The following is a 21,720-nucleotide window of genomic DNA, read 5'->3' as shown; positions in this document are numbered from 1 at the left end:
TGTGTGTGTGTGTGTGTGTGTGTGTGTGTGTGTGTGTGTGTGTGTGTGTGTGTGTGTGTGTGTGTGTGTGTGTGTGTGTGTGTGTGTGTGTGTGTGTGTGTGTGTGTGTGTGTGTGTGTGTGTGTGTGTGTGTGTGTGTGTGTGTGTGTGTGTGTGTGTGTGTGTGTGTGTGTGTGTGTGTGTGTGTGTGTGTGTGTGTGTGTGTGTGTGTGTGTGTGTGTGTGTGTGTGTGTGTGTGTGTGTGTGTGTGTGTGTGTGTGTGTGTGTGTGTGTGTGTGTGTGTGTGTGTGTGTGTGTGTGTGTGTGTGTGTGTGTGTGTGTGTGTGTGTGTGTGACAAATACAATTGAAAACAAAGAATTTCAGGAACATCGACGCAGCGGGTGTCGGTATCACAATAAGACCACTTCCCATTGATTGCCCAGATGGTCGAAAGTGAATAAATGCAATAAGCTTTCTACCAGAGTACCAATATAGAAAATAAAATATGTATATGAAGCTGTTTGTTTTAAATCTTTATTGTTAATAATAAATTCACCTAAATCAGTATTGTGATTTTTACAAAATTTCACACGATTTTTTAGCCTAAAATTTAAATGGATAATTTATATATTTATAATTAGCTGGTGAAACTGAAGTGGATTGATGTTTTATTTTCATCACTTATTTGTCGTCAAAATGTGCTCAAATGAAATGTGTGGTGTTGTTATGAGTATGTAAAAATGATACACGCTATATTACTTACACAATAATTTTTATATTGATGGCAATGCCCTAATAATTTAAGAATCTACTTCTGAAAATAAAATACAAGGTTTAGTAGAGCAATGGAAAAGATAATGTTTCAAAGAAGAGACTCAAAAAATGTCATGATACGGCATAACAAGTTATTTTGATGTTTTAAATCAAATTTTAGTAGGTACAGAAAACGTTAAAATGCCATTTCCTCAATTCTCAAAATACGTATCCTTCGATTTGGCGGAAAATTTGACTACAGGTTGCCAAAATAGAAGACTTTAAGTGTTTAAAAGGATTTTTAAATTTTTACAATAAAAAAAGATACACAGGTAGGTACCTATGTACAAAGTACATGCAATATCAGAGTTAAAAAAATATAAGTAGTCCAGTCCGGAGAGCATTCGACATTGCATGCCGACCTGCCCAAAATTTTATTTTTCTAATATTCAGGGGGTCAATGGTACCTATATAATAGTGTAAATTTAAAATCACGGAATGAATTCCGTCGTTGCGTTTGCCGCCATCTTGATTTTAAAGGAAAACTGGCGGGGATATTGTCGACAAAAAGTGTAGATAAGGACTGAAATTGTTGAAAATGCAACTTTCTATTTATTTTATTACAAATTTTTTTGTGCGGTCGATATTTTCCGAATTAAGGGGGAAAGAGTGGCAGTTAGAACATAATTATTAAATTTTCTCGTTTATTATTAGTTTTACGACAAAAATGTACCCACCTAACCAAAAATGAAGAGAATTAAATTTTAAATAATTTTGGTCTTTTTTTTGTTGTTAAAATCAACATTTAAGGTATGGTAGGGGAGCAAAGTATGCTAAATGTGCAGTCACTCGAGCGCTGTGAGAACCTATTGGGTTGTGATTATTAGGTCCTAAAATCAAAAAAAGTTAAGTAAAATTTTCCATTTTAGTAGGGATTTGCCATTTTTTATTTAGTTTTCCATTTCCAACAATGTTTTCTTCCGATTATAGCGGCATCTATATCCATAATTTGAAAAAATGTTTAGAATAAAAGTTGCTTATTTTTACGCAAAGAATCCAAATCTGCAATAAAAATTTGGGGCTCCTATTTATAAGATTTTAACGAAACCCCCCACCCCACCTCCTTGGGGGCTCGTGTTTGGTACCTATGGATAGATTTTTCAAAAATATTGAATAAGTATATTTTGCAGTTTTTCGATCTGATGTTTATTTTGCGAAATATCGCGGGATTTGTATTTATGATTTTAAATTTACCTCCCAACCCTCTCCGTGGGAAGTCGTGTTTGGTATCATTCGATACATTTTTTGAAAAATATTGAAAACGTAGTTTTTAGTTTTTCGATCTGACGTTCATTTCGCGAAATATTCGGTTTTTTTGTGAAACTTTTTCATTCGCCCATTTACTTACGCCCCTCTCAAATCGTCAGATTTTTGAAATATACACTCTCTTTCATGTATTTAATTTACCTTATCTTAATCTGACAACTTCGAGTATTTTAAGGATAGACTTTTTTCCCCTTAAGGCTTAGGCTCCACGGACGACAATTTTACTCCAGCAGTAGCCGTAAAACGAACTTAAGGTTCTGCGGAACGAAATAAGAATAGCCGAACTGGACAGTTAGGACAGACTACAGGACTTGTGCGTAGTCGGTTCAGTTCGGCTATTCCTATTCCGTTCCGCGGAACCTTAAGTTCGTTTTACGGCTACTGCTGGCGTAAAATTGTCGCCCGTGGAGCCTTAGCCTAAGAGGTACATCTGCAAGGTACTAGGTTTCTCCCCATATGATAATCTGACGCGCTCGAGTAACTGCAAAAATCCCCGCTTGGGCTCCCCTACCATAGTATGCATGCAGTAAAGGTGCGAGCGTAAGACCTGATTGGTTTTATAGCTGTTGTTTATGTTCAGTATCTCCGCCATTTTTAACTTTTCTACAAAATGGTAGGAACTGAAATTTTTCTAAATAAATCATTCTTATCTTATTTCAATTTTTGTCAACAAATGGAAATTTATAGGTTACTTTTATATTTACAAACATATTTCATGTCATTAAACTGTCAATTGTCTAGAAGCTCGCCAAGAAAGTATAGCGGTTTGTAGACGCGAGTTCAGTGCATTAGTAACCTATCTACAGCGGTGTGATTTGACGAAGTTTGAGAAACACCATAAGTCCATGACTAAAGGTGTCTCCTATGCAGCGCGCATGTCGATGATATGGATAATGCAATAAAAAAGTAGACCGTATATATACACCATGGAAGAATATGTACAGCTGATAAAAACTTCATGTAAAAGTAACCGCTTTAATATGTTATTGGTCAATCTGAAGAGGTAATTGATTACAAAAGTTGGTGGCCAGAGTACTAGGGCAGTCAATGAGAGCAAGAACAGGTTATTACCTCCGAATTCTATCCTACTGCATGGATTTTAATGAAATTTTAGGAATAGCCTGAAAATATCTCCTTATTCAAAGTCTACCCTATGCCGATGTGTGCTTTTGTCTTGGGGGCGGTTCTCACCCCTTCTCGGGGGTGGAAAATTTTTTGCTTAAATAACTACGGAAGTTGCTAGAGAACCTAATACTAAGCAAAAACTGTTCCATCATTTTTTTTCGAAAACTAGATACTTTTTGAGTTATTCGTGGTTGAAAATTGGCTATTATCATTGAAATATAACACGTTTTCAAACGGTTTTTTGCGAGTACCTTAAAAACAATGCACCTAACTAACAAAATTATATAAAACATTTTTGTAGCTTATAAAAAAACAAAGAGATTTGTTCCTTCTTCAATCTTCTAGTTATAACACAAAAAGAGATATGGTAGTTAAAGAGATTGTTTTTTTTGTGCATGCTCAAATCAGTGTATTCAACTTAAAATAACAGCGAAATACCTTTTATTGTGCTTGAAAATTCCTTTCAAATAAGCAATATTAAATGTCGATTACGTTCAAACTAAGCGAGATATGCTGCAAAAAATTGATGACTAACGAATTTTAAGAAAAAAATTGAGAAGTTTATTTAACCCCTCATCCACAAGAATTTAAATGCATCGTTTTCCTTCTACAATACATTTTACTACAGTGTTATTTTTATGTTCAAAAAGTTGAGCGGGTTTAAAATGAATGGTTTTTGAAAAAAATAAGATCAAATTATAGAGGGCATATTTAAATTTTCTTAAAAATCTTCCTTTTTCTCCATGTAACTTGAAAATGGTAAGAGATACTGTTATAAAAGATAAAATCAAAATGTTTATCTAGAAGAAACCTACATTTTTGTATGGTATCTTTTTTTTGGCATCTCTTATCATTTTCGAGTTACATGGAGAAATAGGAAGATTTTTAAGAAAACTTAAAAATGCGTTCAATAATTTGATCTTATTTTTTTCAAAAACCATTCATTTTAAACCCGCCCAACTTTTTGAACGTAAAAATAACGCTATATTAAAATGTATTGTAGAAGGAAAACGATGCATTTAAATTCTTGTGGATGAGGGGTTAAATATACTTCTCATTTTTTTCTTAAAATACGTTAGTCATCAAATTTTTTACAGTTTATCTCGCATAGTTTGAATGTAATTGACATTTAATATTGCTTATTTTAAAGGTCTTTGCAAGCACAATAAAAGTTATTGGTAGCATTATACACCTAAAATCGACCGTTTCTCTGTTATTTCAAGTTGAATACACTGATTTGAGCATGCACCAAGAAAACAAGTTGTTTTCACTTACCATATCTCTTTTTGTGTTATAACTAGAAGATTCATAAAGGAAAGAATCTCTTTTATTTTATGAGCTACAAAAATGTTTTATATGGTTTTTTTAGTTAGATGCTTAGTTTTTAAGGTATTCGCAAAAAACCGTTTGAAAAGGTGTTATGTTTGAATGAAAATGGCCAATTTTCAACCAGAAATAACTCAAAAAGTATTGAGTTTTCGAAAAAAAAAATATAGGACAGTTTTTGCTTAGTATTAGGTTCTCTAGCAACTTCCGTAGTTATTTAAGCAAAAAAATTTCCACCCCCGAGAAGGGGTGGGAACCGCCTCCAAGAGAAAAGCACACATCGACATAGGGTAGACTTTGTTTCTTGGGCTATTCCCTACTTACTGTCAAAATATCACGTAAATCAATATAATAGGATGGAATTCGGAGCCACATACCCTCATTGACTGCCCTATACTAAAAAAATACCATGTTATCCGCGGAATCCAGTGGCAAAAATATTCCAAGGAATCAGAAGGTTTAACTAAAAGCCAATTCATGCATATTCACCACTCCTACGAGAACTCAAAGTTGGTTGTAGCACGCCCTTTTATTAACGGATTGGCCAATCACACCTTCAGGCGTAACAACAATAATAAAAATATAAAATATTGCCTGAAATATTGGCATATCCCACTGGAAAAATTTGAATTCATTATAACAAGATTGTTGATATACAAAAACTACAAAGTTATATACCGAATGTAGAAAATATCCAGGATTATTATAATGAATTTTTCAACTGGCCCACAACGACCAATAAATATACGCGAAGAAGATGAAATATCACACTTTTCGATTTTTTTTTGAATTGTAATATTTTTTGTACCTACTCTTTAATTTAAATTACAGCACGACTTGTATTTTGTTTCATTTTAATTCCGTATAAAGTTTAGTTTCAAGTGACGCTGAACAATTTATTTGAGAAACCCCATAAGTCAATCAAGTTTGAGCTTATATAGAGCTTATTCTCAATATTTTGGTCAAAAAATTTTGGATGGAACATGCCAGGAAACAGTGTATAAATGGAATTAGTTCATAAATCTTCGTGTTTCCCTCACAGTTTTTCTTGTTTTTCGAAATTTTCAGTTTTGTGACTTATGGGGTTTCTCAAATAAGTGATTCATTTGAGTCTAAGCAGACTAGTTTTCCTTGTCGTTTATTTGATGACCATTTTTAAAATAATAGGGAACCTGCACCGCACCAGATCCGCTTGCCAAGATGGTTGGTAGCTCGCCGCCAAAGGTTGTTAGAAGAGCTCCCTGGTGAGGGAGATAGGGCTCCAGTTTCCTTAACTGTCGGTTCCAAAAGGACATCAAACAGAGAAAGACGGAGGTTGCAGGAACAGGAACGAAGAAGAGAAGTGGTAAGTAGTAGACAGACACATATAATTAAACAATATAATCTGCGATAATTTTTAGAGGTTTTTATGATCGGTCATATTACCCATATGCGCGCCAATGGTGAATATAAAATTCTTAGTTGCATGTCAAAAAATGCGCAATAACTATCTCTTAAAACCTTCCTAATTTCATTTGCATATCTCAACCTGTTTTAGGGCAATAAATTAATCGTCAGTTTGTAAGAAAAAATTCAACATCCCGTATCTCGGAAACGAAGCATTTGTGGACATGTTTATTAATCAAACATTCATTATTTTTTCATGCAGAATTGCCCCTTAAAGTTTGTCGCACTTATTTAGAAACACCCTGTACTGATGGAGAACATGGCTAGTTGTTAAAGTATCCAACAATTGTATTATCCAACATAAGCGAATGAATCGAAAAACAGAATGTTAAGAAAAGCTGGGGTTATATATATACACCGTTTTTAGGCGTCAACGCCCTTCCGGCAGGGAGCTATGGAGGAGTGTCACCGAGCCGCAAGCCCTTATCTCTTGCCGTACTGCTCCTCCATAGGCAGGGCCGCGTTTAGGTCAATTGACGCCCTAGGCAATTCTCTAGTAGCCGCCCTTCAAGCATGTACCATTTTTGCGAAAAAAAAAATTGCAAGCAGATTTTTTTATTTAAATAAAAATACATAAAAATTGTCATTCCCGTTCCATCAAATCAGATTTCTTTCTTGATTTTTTTTGGAAAAATCATCTATAACGTCGTCATAATTTATCTCCTTTGTTACGTCACTTTCTATGGACAAAATCGACAAATTGTTAATAAGTTCTTGCGTCATACTTGATCGAAAATTATTTTCATGGCTATTTTCAATTCTTGATATTTTCGAAAATGACCTTTTAGCGGACACGTTGGTTGGCAACTGGGATGCACAAATAAATGCGCAAAGCAATATCAAAATTAGGGAAAATATCTTTCAATCCCCTCTTCTTCAAATATTTAGATATGTCAATTATTGGTGATTGGTGATTTTATTGTGGTATCCAAATGACCCTTTAAGTGAATGCATTCATGTATAAATGATGTAGGTATCTATTAGTGCAGTCAGTGAGGGCATTTGGCTCCGAATTCCATCCTACTGCATCAATTTACTTGATATTTTCACTGTAAGTAGGGAAAAGCTCAAGAAATAAAGTTTACCCTATATCCTATGGCGCTTTTAACTTAGGGGTGGTTCCCATCCGTTCTCGTGGGTGGAAATTTTTTTATCAAACTAACACCGGAAGTGACCAGAGAACCTAATTCTAGGCAAAAACTGTTTTATAAATTTTTTTGAAAACTCAATACTTTTTGAGTTATTCGTGGTTAAAAATTTGCCATTTTCATTGAAAAATGACACTTTTCGGAGACTGTTTTTTGGGAATACCATAAAAATTGTGCATCTAAAGAAAAAAACTATATAAAACATTTTTGCAGTTTATGAAAAATCAGAGAGATTCATTTTTTCATAAATCTTCTAGTTTTAATAAAAAAAGAGATGGTAAGTGAAAAAAGATTTTTTTTTGTGCATGCTCAAATCGGTGTATTCAACTTAAAATAACAGAGAACTGGTCGATTTTAGGGGTATAATACTACGAATACCTTTTGTAGCGCTTGAAAAGACCTTTAAAACGAGAACTGGTAAATATCGGTTACATTCGAACTAAGGGAAATATGGTGCAAAAAAACATGACTAATGTATTTTAAGGAAAAATGAGTATAAAATAAGAAATAGTATATATAAATTTAAAAAAGTATATTTAACCCCTCATCCATCAGAATTTAAATGCATCGTTTTCCTTCTACAATACCTTCTACTATAGTATTATTTCTATATTCAAAAAGTTGGATGGGTTTAAAATGAATGATTTTTGAAAAGAAAAAGATCAAATTATAGAGCACATTTTTAAATTTCCTTAAAAATCTTCCTTTTTTCTCCATGTAATTCGAAAGTGATACGAGGTACGTAAAAAATACCTTACAAAAATGTAGGTTTTCTTTTAGATGACAATTTTATTTTTCTTTCATTTCTGTATCTCATTATCATTTTCGAGTCACATGGAGAAAAACGAAGATTTTAAAAAAAATTAAAAATGCTCTCTATAATTTGATCTTATTTTTTTCAAAAACCATACATTTTAAACCCGTCCAACTTGTTGAACATAGAAATAACACTATAGTAAAAGATATTGTAGAAGCAAAACGATGCATTTAAATCTGGTGGATGAGGGGTTAAAATATACATACTTCGCATTTTATCTTAAAATAAATTAGTCATCCTTTTTTGTTGCACCATATCTCGCTTAGTTTGAATGTAATCGAAATTTAACATTGCGGTCGTTTTAAAGGTCTTTTCAGACAGTACTTACAAAACATATTGATAGCATTATACCGTTAAAATCGACCATTTCTCTGTTATTAAGTTGAACACACCGATTTGATCATGCACAAAAAAATGTCTTTTCACCTACCATATCTCTTTTTATGTTATCACTAGAAGACTTATGAAGGAACGAATCTCTTTGATTTTTCATAAGCTACAAACATGTTTTATATAGTTTTTTTCGTTAGATGCATAATTTTTAAGGTATTCGCAAAAAACCGTCCGAAAAGGCGACATTTCTCAATGAAAATGGCAAATTTTCAATCACGAATAACCCAAAAAGATTGAGTTTAAAAAAATTATAGAACAGTACGCCCGCCACCGCCTTTGCGGTGCTGCCGACGGCCCAATAATCCCTAAATTTACAACTTCTGTCCTTTTTGAATGAATAGTGTTAAGAAAATGCAATATGTTTTCTAGAAATTAATGCCCACTTATATTCCATTGATAGATGTACGATGTACTTAAATGTTATTCGATTTCAATTTTTATATACAAATATTTTTTGTACAGTATTTTTGCCGCCCTAGGCAACTGCCTATATTGCCTAATGGATAAAGCAGCCCTGTCCATAGGCCGATCAGGCACCAAGCTTATTCCAGACCAAGTCGTAGATTCTTTTTAGAATTTTAGACTACGACGTCAGCCTTTTTATTTTTCTAATCACCGGGCTGGGGCTCGAACCTCGATCGTCTCGACCGCATATCCACTATAGATTTGTCAATCGTGCGCCTCAGTCCGCTTGGCTAATTTGATCGACCTGAAGCTGAGGTTGCAGTCGGGGTTTAATTTCAGTAATTTATAAAGACTAGAATATTCCACAAGGTGTAGTGAACTTTGAGAAAAAAACCACAGTTTGATTTGACACCTGGTATACAATGAAAATTTACCTGTTTACATCAATATGATTACAGCGACAATATTAAAGAATAAGGCTATAACATGTTAAAAGAATTACTTAAATCGGACAACAGGTTTGAAAGATACGAGACATCAAAAATTATCCATTTTTAAAAATTAATTTACAAGTAGGATCTATATAAAAAATTTGGGATTTTAACTATTTATTATGGGAAATATGCCACAATATTATTAAAAAATGATTTTTATTAACGTTCCCAAATCGGGTGCCGTTGTCAAAATACAAAATACTATTAACATAAACAAAAATGTTGTTGCTTAGTAAAAAAATTCTTCTAATAATTTATTTAATTTGACTCATTTATATCGGCAATTCAGATACATAATATGATACATTTTAAAGTAGAAGACTTTAAAATGATATTGCCAATATTTATGAGTTGCGTTCCTGGGACGACTTTACTGAAAGATAGTTCATTCGATTACATGAAATCAACCCTAACTCAAGAATATCCGTCATAAAAAAATCATAGCATGTGATCTGTCTTTAAAAAGACAACCACATGCAATGGTGACATTAAAATTCTCGCGTTAGAGATCTCATAGTAAATCACGAGGGAAAACCAGGAAAAACCTCGTGATACTATCCCGACATCGTAAGTATTTGGTCTTACATTTAATTTACTCTCAAAATTAATACCAAATTCTGACTTTACTACAATTTTGTTTAAATTATAAATAATATAGTTGTCTATAGTCAACTATAGACCAACTCCACAGAGTCACCGATATTATAGAAAATGCACTAGAGGAAAGAAAAGTTTGTTCAGCTTTATTCTTAGATGTTGCCCAGGCATTTGACAGAGTTTGGCATGAAGGACTATTTCATAAATTAGAGACTATTCTTCCAAAATCATACACAGACATAATTAAATCGTGCTTAACTGATAGATATTTCAGAATCAAGCAAGATTATGCTTATTTTGAACTTAAAGAAATAAAAGCCGGAGTCCCCCAGGGTAGCGTATTGGGCCCGGTCCTATATCTCCTTTATACATGTGATCTACCAGAATTCGATAACTACTGTTTAGCTACCTTTGCCGACGACACCGCCATATTAGCAGTAGGTAAAGATAACGTAGAAACAGCCAATAAACTACAAAATGCGATAAGCAAATTCCAAAAATGGACTAAGACGTGGAAGATTACATTGAATGAAAGCAAATCAGTACATGTTGATTTCACTAATAAAAAAATTCTGTACGCACCAATAAAAATTAATTGACAAGACATTCCGTATGCCAACACAGCCAAATACCTGGGCTTAACCCTAGACACGAAGCTTCGCTGGAAAGCCCATGTAAAGAAAAAGAAGGAAGAATTAAATATTAAATATAAAAAATTGTACTGGCTACTGGGAAGATACTCAGGGTTGTCAACGTATAACAAGATGCTAATCTACAAACAAGTTATAAAACCAGTATGGACGTATGGCATCCAACTGTGGGGATGTACAAAAAAGACAAACTTGAAAATAATACAAACTTTTCAAAACAAAGTATTAAGGGGCATAGTTAACGCACCCTGGTACATCCGTAATGACGATATCCACAAGGATCTACGAATGGAGCCCGTCGACAAAGAAATCCGAAAACACGCAGAAAGTCATGAAAAAAGACTTCTTCTCCACGAAAATATTGAGGCCATCCAGCTCCTGGACAACTCAAACCAGAAAAGAAGACTGAAGAGGACCAAACCTCACGAGTTGGTGTAGTGTGCGACAAAGCTAATAGCGGAGCATTGCGCGACTAGTGTGCAAGCAACGTGTTGGTGTAGTGCGTGATAAAGTGAAAAGCAGAGCTTTGTGTGATAGTGCGCAATCAAAAAGTGCGCCAGTAATAATAAAGACAACTAAGAAGACATCAAAGGGTGACTCTTAGATATTAAGTAGTTAGTAAGATAGGATAGATAAAAAGTTACTCATTGGTCAAAGACCAGATTGTAGCACTTAGCAAATAAAAAAAAAAAATAAAAAAAAAAAAAAATAATATCAATATACCCCAGGCTGTGGGTGAAAAAACATGATATAATTCAGGAATTTTTGAAACCTATCAGGTGTTGTAAAGGACGATGCCAGGAATAACTTCTACTAAAATGTGACCAAAAATATTGTGAGCTTTTTTTTAATTGCGATTTTCAATTGTTAAATTTGCAATTTTTAAATATTTTTAATTTTGCAGCTTAGGATATTGATTTTAGAGAAAAACTTTTTAATAGAAAGTTGTAGTAAATTAAAAAACCTACAATTTGAGCTATGGTAAGTTTAATTTTGTGTATTGGTTATTGCAAAACAGCATGCGAAAGGTCCAAAATGGCCGTTTTTTACAATTGCGTTATTTATTGTACAAATAATTTTTTTTTATTTTTTAAAGCTTTAAAATGAAGATCTTTCAATTCCAAACATAAAAAAAAATTGCAAGGCCGGATTAATGAATTTGTTGCTTAGATATTATAAATTGTTTATCCTAAGAGGTCAAATGTTGAAAGCTATAACTTTTTGAAGAAAAATCGTAGAGAGTTGTTGTAACATCAAATCTCCTTCTAAAGAGTTATGTTTTCATATTCTGATGTAAATAAATGCGTAAAACATTTTTAAACTTCTAATTTTTGGGTTTGAAAATAAGGGGGCAAATTTCGTTGTAAACATTTAGAGCTGAAGCGGCCCAGTACATCCTATGAGTTTTTAACTTACAGATTATTGTTGCTGAAGAGGAAACGAAGATTTATAAAAAAATAAAAAATTTCTACGACCAGCTGAAGCCGAGCTAAATGTTGGGTTTGAAAATAAGGGGGCAAATTTCGTTATAAACATTTAGAGCTGAAGCGGCCCTGTACATCCTATGAGTTTCTAACTTACAGATTATTGTTGCTAAAGACGAAACGAAGATTTATAAAAAAAAATGAGAAAAATTTACAACCTACTGAAGCCGAGATAATTGTTTATTTTTTCTTAAATCGTAGTGCCTTTATTTAAAACAATTAGGAAATTGTTTTACAGTCATTGACTAAAGAAAGACTTATATTATCTTAAAATAAAAATTATTATAAACTATAATTACATTTAGTTATTAAAAATTATTTTTAAAATCGGTGCTTTTGCGAGCGGCCGAATTTTGCAAATCGCCCGGCTCGCTTCAAATCCGCGCGCTCGGAAAATTTTTACGTAACTTGTATTAAATTTTGACCGAAAACAATTTAATAATATTACCATTATAATATACAGTGTATCTACCACTGTATTTGTTTTCTTGATAAACTTTTATATGTGAAATCTCATTTCTGAAAAAATAATATTAAAATGATACATATAACTATATTTTTGCATTGTTAAATAAATATAATAATAATAATGTTACTTCTTATTATACAATATAAAACTTTTTCTTCTTGTAGTGACTATCCGTTTTGGATGTTGGCGACCATAATGGCAATTTGACAAACCCCATTTGGAAACTGAGAACCAGGAAGGCGAAGGATTACCTTGCTAGAAAATTTACATACGTCGTTCAACACAACTACAAATCTTTTTAGAGCAGCAGTACCGATTTAGTGTGCAAGTACAGATTGCCATGATGGTCGCCAACATCCAAAACGGATAGTCACTACAAGAAGAAAAAGTTTTATATTGTATAATAAGAAGTAACATTATTATTATTATATTTATATAACAATGAAAAAATTAAAAATATATACAGGGTGTCCAGAAACTCCACCGACAAACGAAGACAGAAGATTCCTCAGATAATTTTAAGACAATTTAACCCAATTCACCTAGTCCGAAAATGCTTCCTAATGGAGCTAGAGCTCTTTGAAGATGGCGTCAAGTAATTAGTTTTTCTTAAATACCTCCAGAACGCTTTTATTTAGAAAAACGAAAATTGGCATGCCTATTTACTTTACAGAAATGAATCGATTCCATCCATTTCAAATTTCTAGTACCGGTCATAGACGTCCGTTTTGGGTAGGACAATGGTTATTTTATCGCCTAACTTTTTTGTATTTAATTTTTAAGCATTTTTGACCCTGAATTTTTAAATTGTGAGATATTCTAGTACTAAAAGGTACTCTTACTTTAAGTCGATAGGATACACCGTTTTCTAGAAAAATCGATTTAAAAATTTTTCGTTCTTTGAATTAAAAAAAAAAGATTAAAAAAAAACTATTTAGAAAGATAAAAACTGGTACATTTATTTATATTCCAGAGATTAATCGATTTCATTAATGGCGAATTTCTAGAAACGGCCAGAGGCGTCCGTTTTGGGTAGGTAAACAGTTATTTTATAGCATAACTTTATTGTCTTTAATTTTTAAGTATCTTTGACACTAGATTATTCAATTATGAGATATTTGAGTACTAAAAGTTACTCTTGCTTTAAGTTGGTAAAATACATCGTCTTTTTTAAATTTTTTTCAATTTTTTTTTTCAAATTCCCAAAACTAATAACTTTCAAATCGATTTTTCTAGAAAACGGTGTGTCCTACCGACTTAAAGTAAGAGTAACTTTTAGTACTAGAATACCTCACAATTTAATAATCCAGTAACAAAAATGCATAAAAGTTGAAGACAAAAAAGTTATGCGATAAAATAACCGTTGCCCTACCCAAAACGGACGCCTATGACCGGTACTAGAAATTTACAATGGATGGAATCGATTCATTTCCGGAAAGTAAATATGTATACAAATTTTCATTTTTCTACATAGAAGCGTTCTGGAGGTATTTAAGAAAAACTAATTACATGGCGCCATCTTCAAAGAGCTCTAGCTCCCTTAGGAAGCATTTTCGGACTAGGTGCATTGGGTTAAATTATCTTAAAATTATCTGAGGAATCTCCTGTCTTCGTTTCTCGGTAGAGTTTCTGGACACCCTGTATATTTCATATATATGTATCATTTTTGTAATATTATTTCTTCAGAAATGAGATTTCACATATAAAAGTTTATCAAGAAAAACAAATACAGTGGTAAATAGACTGTATATTATAGTGGTAATATTATTAAATTGTTTTCGGTCAAAAATTTAATACAAGTTACGTAAAAATTTTCCGAGAGCGCGGATTTGAATCGAGCCGGGCGATTTGCAAAATTCGGACGCTCGCAAAAGCACCGATTTTAAAAATAATTTTTAATAATTAAATGTAACTATATTTTATAATTATTTTTAATTTAAAATAATATAAGTCTTTCTTTAGTCAACGACTGTAAAATAATTTCTTAATTGTAAATAAAGGCACTACGATTTAAGAAAAAAGAAACAATTATCTCGGCTTCAGTTGGTTGTAGAAAATTTTTATTTTTTTATAAATCTTCGTTTCGTCTTCAGCAACAATAATCTGTAAGTTAGAAACTCATAGGATGTACAGGGCCGCTTCAGATCTAAATGTTTATAACGAAAATTGCCCCCTTATTTTCAAGCCCAACATTAAGCTCGGCTTCAGTTGGTCGTAGAAATTTTTTTATTTTTTTATAAATCTTCGTTTCGTTTTTAGCAACAATAATCTGTAAGTTAAAAACTCATAGGATGTACAGGGCCGCTTCAGCTCTAAATGTTTAACGAAATTTGCCCCCTTATTTTCAAATCCTAAATTTGCCCCTAAAAAAATAGAGGTTTAAAAATGTTTTACTCATTTATTTACATCAGAATATAAAAATATAACTCTTTAGAAGGAGATTGGATGTTTCACCAACTCTCTACGATTTTTTTTCAAAAAGTTATAGCCTTCGACATTTGACCTCTTGGGATAAACAATTTATAATATCTAAGCAACAAATTCGTTAATCCGGCCTTACAATTTTTTTATGTTTGGAATTGAAAGATCTTCATTTTAAACCTTTAAAAAATGAAAAAAATTATTTGTACAATAAATAACGCAATTTTAAAAAACGGCCATTATGGACTTTTCGCAGGCTGTGTTGCAATAACCAATAAACGAAATTAAACTTACCATAGCTCAAATTGTAGGATTTTTAATTTACTACAACTTTCTATTAAAAAGTTTTTCCCTAGAATCAATATCCTAAGCTGCAAAATAAAAAATCTTTAAAAATTGCAAATTTAACAAATGAAAATCGCAATAACAAAAAAGCACACAATGTTTTTGGTCACATTTTAGTAGAAGTTATTCCTGGCATCGTCCTTTACAACACCTGATAGGTTTCAAAAATTCATGAATTATATCCTGAAATCGACCTATTTTCACCCACAGCCTGGAGTAATAATACATGGATATAACTAATACTAAAATACCCCAGGCTGTGGGTGAAAAAACATGATATAATTCAGGAATTTTTGAAACCTATCAGGTGTTGTAAAGGACGATGCCAGGAATAACTTCTACTAAAATGTAACCAAAAATATTGTGCGCTTTTTTCTTATTGCGATTTTCATTTGTTAGATTTGCAATTTTTAATGATTTTTAATTTTGCAGCTTAGGATATTGATTTTAGAGAAAAACTTTTTAATAGAAAGTTGTAGTAAATTAAAAAACCTACAATTTTAGGTATGGTAAGTTTAATTTCGTTAATTGGTTATTGCAAAACAGCCTGCGAAAAGTCCAAAATGGCCGTTTTCTACAATTGTATTATTTATTGTACAAATAATTTTTTTTTATTTTTTAAAGCTTTAAAATGAAGATCTTTCAATTCCAAACATAAAAAAAATTGTAAAGCCAGATTAACGAATTTGTTGCTTAGATATTATAAATTGTTTATCCCAAGAGTTCAAATGTTGAAGGCTATAACTTTTTGAAAAAAAAATCATAGAGAGTTGGTGAAACATCCGATCTCCTTTTAAAGAGTTATATTTTCATATTCTGTTGTAAATAAATGCGTAAAACATTTTTAAACCTCTAATTTTTGGGTTTGAAAATAAGGGGGCAAATTTGGTTATAAACATTTAGAGCTGAAGCGGCCCTGTACATCCTATGAGTTTTTAACTTACAGATTATTGTTGCTGAAGATGAAACTAAGATTTATAATAAAATAAAAAGTTTCTACGACCAAGTGAAGCCGAGATAATTTTTGGGTTTGAAAATAAGGGGGCAAATTTCGTTATAAACATTTAGAGCTGAAGCGGCCCTGTACATCCTATGAGTTTCTAACTTACAGATTATTGTTGCTGAAGACAAAATGAAGATTTATAAAAAAATCAAAATTTTCTACAACCAACTGAAGCCGAGATAATTGTTTTTTTTTTCTTAAATCGTAGTGCCTTTATTTATAACAATCAAGAAATTATTTTACAGTCATTGACTAAAGAAAGACTTATATTATTTTAAAATAAAAATTATCATAAAATATAATTATATTTAATTATTAAATATTATTTTTAAAATCGGTGCTTTTGCAAGCGGCCGAATTTTGCAAATCGTCCGGCTCGCTTCAAATCCGCGCGCTCGGAAAATTTTTACGTAACTTGTATTAAATGTTGATAGAAAACAATTTAATAATATTACCATTATAATATACAGTCTATTTACCACTGTATTTGTTTTTCTTGATAAACTTTTATATGTGAAATCCAAAACGAATAGTCACTACAAGAAGAAAAAGTTTTATATTGTATATTATAGTAAGACGTAACATTATTATTATTATAATTATAACAATGAAAAAATTAAAAATATAGTTATATATTTCATATATATGTATCATTTTATCATTTTATTATATGTTTTATTTAAGTTTATCAAGAAAAACAAATACAGTGGTAAATAGACTGTATATTATAATGGTAATGTTATTAAATTGTTTTCTGTCAAAATCAAATACAGGGATTTGAAGCGAGCCGGGCGATTTGCAAAATTAGGCCGCTTGCAATTTTAACGATTGCACCGATTTTAAAAATAATTTTTAATAATTAAATGTTATTATATTTTATAATAATTTTTATTTTAAGATAATATAAGTCTTTCTTTAGTCAATGACTGTAAAATAATTTCTTAATTGTTATAAATAAAGGCACCACGATTTCAGAAAGAAAAACAATTATCTCGGCTTCAGTTGGTTGTAGAAAATTTTTATTTTTTTGTAATCTTCGTTTTGTCTTCAGCAACAATAATCTGTAAGTTAGAAATTCATAGGATGTACAGGGCCGCTTCAGCTCTAAATGTTTTTAACGAAATTTGCCCCCTTATTTTCAAACCCAAAAATTATCTCGGCTTCAGTTGGTCGTAGAAATTTTTTATTTTTTGATAAATCTTTGTTTCATCTTCAGCAACAATAATCTGTAAGTTAAAAACTCATAGGATGTACAGGGCCGCTTCAGCTCTAAATGTTTATAACGAAATTGCCCCCTTAGTTTCAAACCCAAAAATTAGAGGTTTAAAAATGTTTTACTCATTTATTTACATCAAAATATGAAAATATAACTCTTTAGAAGGAGATTGGATGTTTCACCAACTCTCTACGATTTTTTTTCAAAAAGTTATAGTCTTCGACATTTGACCTCTTGGGATAAACAATTTATAATATCTAAGCAACAAATTCGTTAATCTGGCTTTACAATTTTTTTTTATATTTGGAATTGAAAGATCTTCATTTTAAAGCTTTAAAAAATAAAAAAAATTATTTGTACAATAAATAATACAATTGTAAAAAACGGCCATTTTGGACCTTTCACAGGCTGTTTTGCAATAACTATGAAAAAGTTTTTCTCTAAAATCAATATCCTAAGCTGCAAAATTAAAAATCATTAAAAAATGCAAATTTAACAAATGAAAATCGCAATTAAAAAAATAGCGCACAATATTTTTGGTTACATTTTAGTAGAAGTTATTCCTGGCATCGTCCTTTACAACACCTGATAGGTTTCAAAAATTCCTGAATTATATCCTGAAATCGACCTATTTTTCACCTACAGCCTGGGGTAAAATATAAAATATGTACTAACTCGACTATTGACTTATTAATTGTGGTATTTTCTTTCTATTGACTTCCTCTTTCAGTATAGGTATCCACATCCTACTGCAGTCCACCGAGGAATTTGCGACACAATTGGTTTCGTTTAGCATAATTAGAGCCGCTTCTTTGATTTTTCTCTTTTTCCTATCTGTTTCTTTCAGGACTATACTTGAATCTCTCCACTGAACTCTTATGTTCATTATCCCATGCGTGTTGACATATTTGAGATCTATCAAATTTTCTATTTTTAATATAAGATTGATGTTCACTTATTCTAACGTTTAATGGTCTTGATGTTTCACCTATATAAAACTGTTCGCATTCACAAGGTATTTTATAAATACAATTCTTTGTCCTTTCTTGTTCATTGTTAGGTTTAGTTTTAGATAGAATAGATCTCAATGTGTTGGTTGTTTTGAATGTTGTTGAAATGTTGAATTTATTTCCTATTGTTTTAAGTTTCTCGGATAGTTGTTTTATGTATGGTATTGATATTTGCATGAATGAATATTGAATGAACTCTTTCAGTAAAGTCGTCCCAGGAACGCAACTCATAAATGTTGGCAATATCATTTTAAAGTCTTCTATTTTAAAATGTATCATATGTATCTGAATTGCCGATATAAATGAGTCAAATTAAATAAATTATTAGAAGAATTATTTTACTAAGCAACAACATTTTTGTTTATGTTAGTAGTATTTTGTATTTTGACAACGGCACCCGATTTGGGCGTCGAAACGTTAATAAAAATCATTTTTTAATAATATTGTGGCTTATTTCCCATAATAAATAGTTAAAATTGTAAAAATGCCACAAGAAAATAGCTTCAGAACAACATTAAAAAGTTTGGGGAAAACGATTCATTGGTATCCACAAATTTAAACTGTTGTAATCCACAAGGAAAAATTTCCTGTAGCTGGCTGTATACCATATTAATTACAAAAATTGAAGAAAAATCTTCTGCATAAAAGGTATATTTATTTTAAAAACCCCAAAAAAGGGCTACAAATACAAAACAGAATGTTTTCGCTCTAAAGAGAGCATCATCAGTGTTCTTTGCAAGCTCTACATGCTAAGGATTAACATGTAGAGCTTGCAAAGAACACTGATGATGCTCTCTTTGGAGCGAAAACGTTCTGTTTTGTATTTCAAATTTATTCAAAAATATGTGTGTACAACATTTTACATTTAGATCCTATATTATTAGTGTCGACTGACCCAGCACCATGCCTAGGCAAGAGTTGCCTGTTTTGCACTGTACTATGTCAATCGAAACTGTATCAATTGTAGATAAAAGTAGTATTAAGGTTGGAACTAAGAAGTAAAATACCTAACTATCGAAGAGATAATGCAACATAACAAGACGGACGGTAAACCTCTCTAGCTGCTGAATACTTTGTTAATTATAATACCAATATACACCCAAATTTTACTCTGATTATGCTGTCGTTCATACATTAAGACATTGCGTCCAAAAATAATTGTAAGTGGGTTTTTAGATAGGTTTTTATGTATTTTTTAAATTTTAATAATTTAGGTTCTTGTTTGATATGTACAGGAATTATGTTATAAAATTTAGGTCCAAAGACCATTAGGGATCTTTGTGTTACTGATTTTTTGAACTGCTGAATACTAATATCCATATTTGTTACTGATCGAGTTAATCGGTCGTTTTGAAATTTAAATTTGTTTGAGTTTATATAAACATTTAAAACACAGTTGTAGATGTAGAGGGAATTAACACTAAATATCTTGGATTCATCATATAATTTTTTTGTTGGATACAGTTTTCTTTTTTTTTTTTTAATTATTTTTAATAGAGTATTTTGAACTGTTTCTAAAATGTTAAGAGTTTTGCTAAACGCGCCACCCCATGCCACAATACAATATCTTGAAACTGATTCTGCAAGCGAGTTATAAACCATGATTAATTTTTTCCTGGGTAGAATATCTCTCAAGATATAAAATTTATGCATTAGAGCTAGAGCCCTTATTCGTTTACTGACATGAGTGATATGGTCTGACCAACGTAAATGTTGATCTATGAAGACACCTAAATACTTTATAGAGAAAACTTTTTCTATTGAAGAACAGTCACAATTTTGTCCTTGACATTTTGCGTTATGCAATTTTATATGAAAATTTGTAGGTTGGTCAACAATTGTTGGGCTAAAGGCGATATATTTTGTTTTATTAATATTTAATGTCAGTTTGTTAAATTTTAGCCATAAGTTTAGCTGTTTTAGGTTCATTTCAGAGCTGGTTTTAACCTCCTCCTATGTTTTCCCATAAATAATATTGCCGTGTCATCGGCATAACAAACAATGTGGCCGTTGAAACTATTAATTCTTGTGATAGTGTTCAGATAAATATTAAATAAAAGTGGTCCTAATACTGTTCCTTGTGGTACTCCGAATTTTATTATAGATTCAGAGCTCAATTCTGGGCAAATTTTTACTCGTTGAGCTCTTTCCGACAGATAATATGCTATTAGATTTAGTGCAATTCCCCTAACCCCATAATTACTTAGTTTATCTAAGAAAATTTTATGAGACACCGTGTCAAACGCCTTAGCTAAATTAAGGAAAACCACTAAGCATTTCAATGATTCATCCACAGCTCCTATCACTTTCTCCAGTAGGTCAACTACAGCCCTTTCTGTACTTGATTTTTTTACAAAATCAAATTGCTTATCTGAAATAACCTTATTTATATGAAAAAATTCAAGCAACCTTTCTTTTAGGACCATTTCAAATAGTTTAGCAAAATTATTTATTAAAGAAATGGGCCTATAGTTGTTCAGTTTACTCGAATTTTCGGATTTAAAAATGGGGGTGACTGTAGATTCTTTCCATTGTAGTGGTATTTTACCACTTTGAAAACACAAATTTATAATATGAGTTAAAGGCTGTGAGATTAGATCATGGATATTTTTTATTGTTTTAGCATACAATTTATCTGGTCCAGGAGCACAGTTATTTTTTAACTTTGATATTAGTATTGTTACTTCATTTTTAGTTACTGGTTTTAAGAATAAGCTAGATTCAACCTTATCATTAGCAATAAAATTATCAGGTATACTTGTCACCGGTATTCTATTTGCCATATCAGCACCAATATTAGAAAAGAAATTATTAAACATATCTGCTTTTTCTTTGTTATTACTTACAGTTATATTGTCATTAACAATTGATATGTGTTCAATGTTTTTAGATTTTTGATTCCGACCAGAGATATCATTTATAATATTCCACATTTATTTTGTGTTTCCACCAGCTTCATGAATTTTATTTTGATAAAAGTCATTCTTGGTTTTTTAGTAGATTATTAAGTTTGTTTCTATAATTTTTATATTCAGCATTAACTGCTGGTGAAAATTGTTTTAATAATTTCTTTTTAACATAATCTCGTCGTTTGATTGAAGATATCAGCCCCACCGTTATCCAGGGTTTTATTTTTGATATTTTTTTATCATACTTTTTACCTCCGTAGAGGTTTGTATGTAATTATTTAAGTTATTTATAAATGTATCATATGCAACTTGAGAATCTATTTTGTTGATATAAATATCATTCCAATGTTCATCTTTTAAAAGCTGTTGTAGTTTTCCGATATTAAGGTTTTTAATTATGACT

At 31.5% G+C, this 21,720-nt stretch overlaps 1 protein-coding gene across 1 annotated transcript in view; it reads left to right on the top strand.

Annotated features, from left to right (window-relative positions):
* Positions 1 to 21,720, top strand: part of LOC114335443 (uncharacterized) — a 68,437-nt gene that overhangs the window by 33,939 nt on the left and 12,778 nt on the right. The window contains exon 4 of the mRNA XM_050654192.1: positions 5,678 to 5,855. Within this exon, the coding sequence (XP_050510149.1) occupies positions 5,678 to 5,855 (178 nt within the window). The remainder of the gene's footprint in view (positions 1 to 5,677; positions 5,856 to 21,720) is intronic.

This window comes from Diabrotica virgifera, chromosome 1 (assembly GCF_917563875.1).
Source record: "Diabrotica virgifera virgifera chromosome 1, PGI_DIABVI_V3a".
Taxonomy (NCBI): domain Eukaryota; kingdom Metazoa; phylum Arthropoda; class Insecta; order Coleoptera; family Chrysomelidae; genus Diabrotica; species Diabrotica virgifera.
Note: the sequence above shows the minus strand (reverse complement) of the source record. Positions and strands in the feature narration are given on the sequence as shown.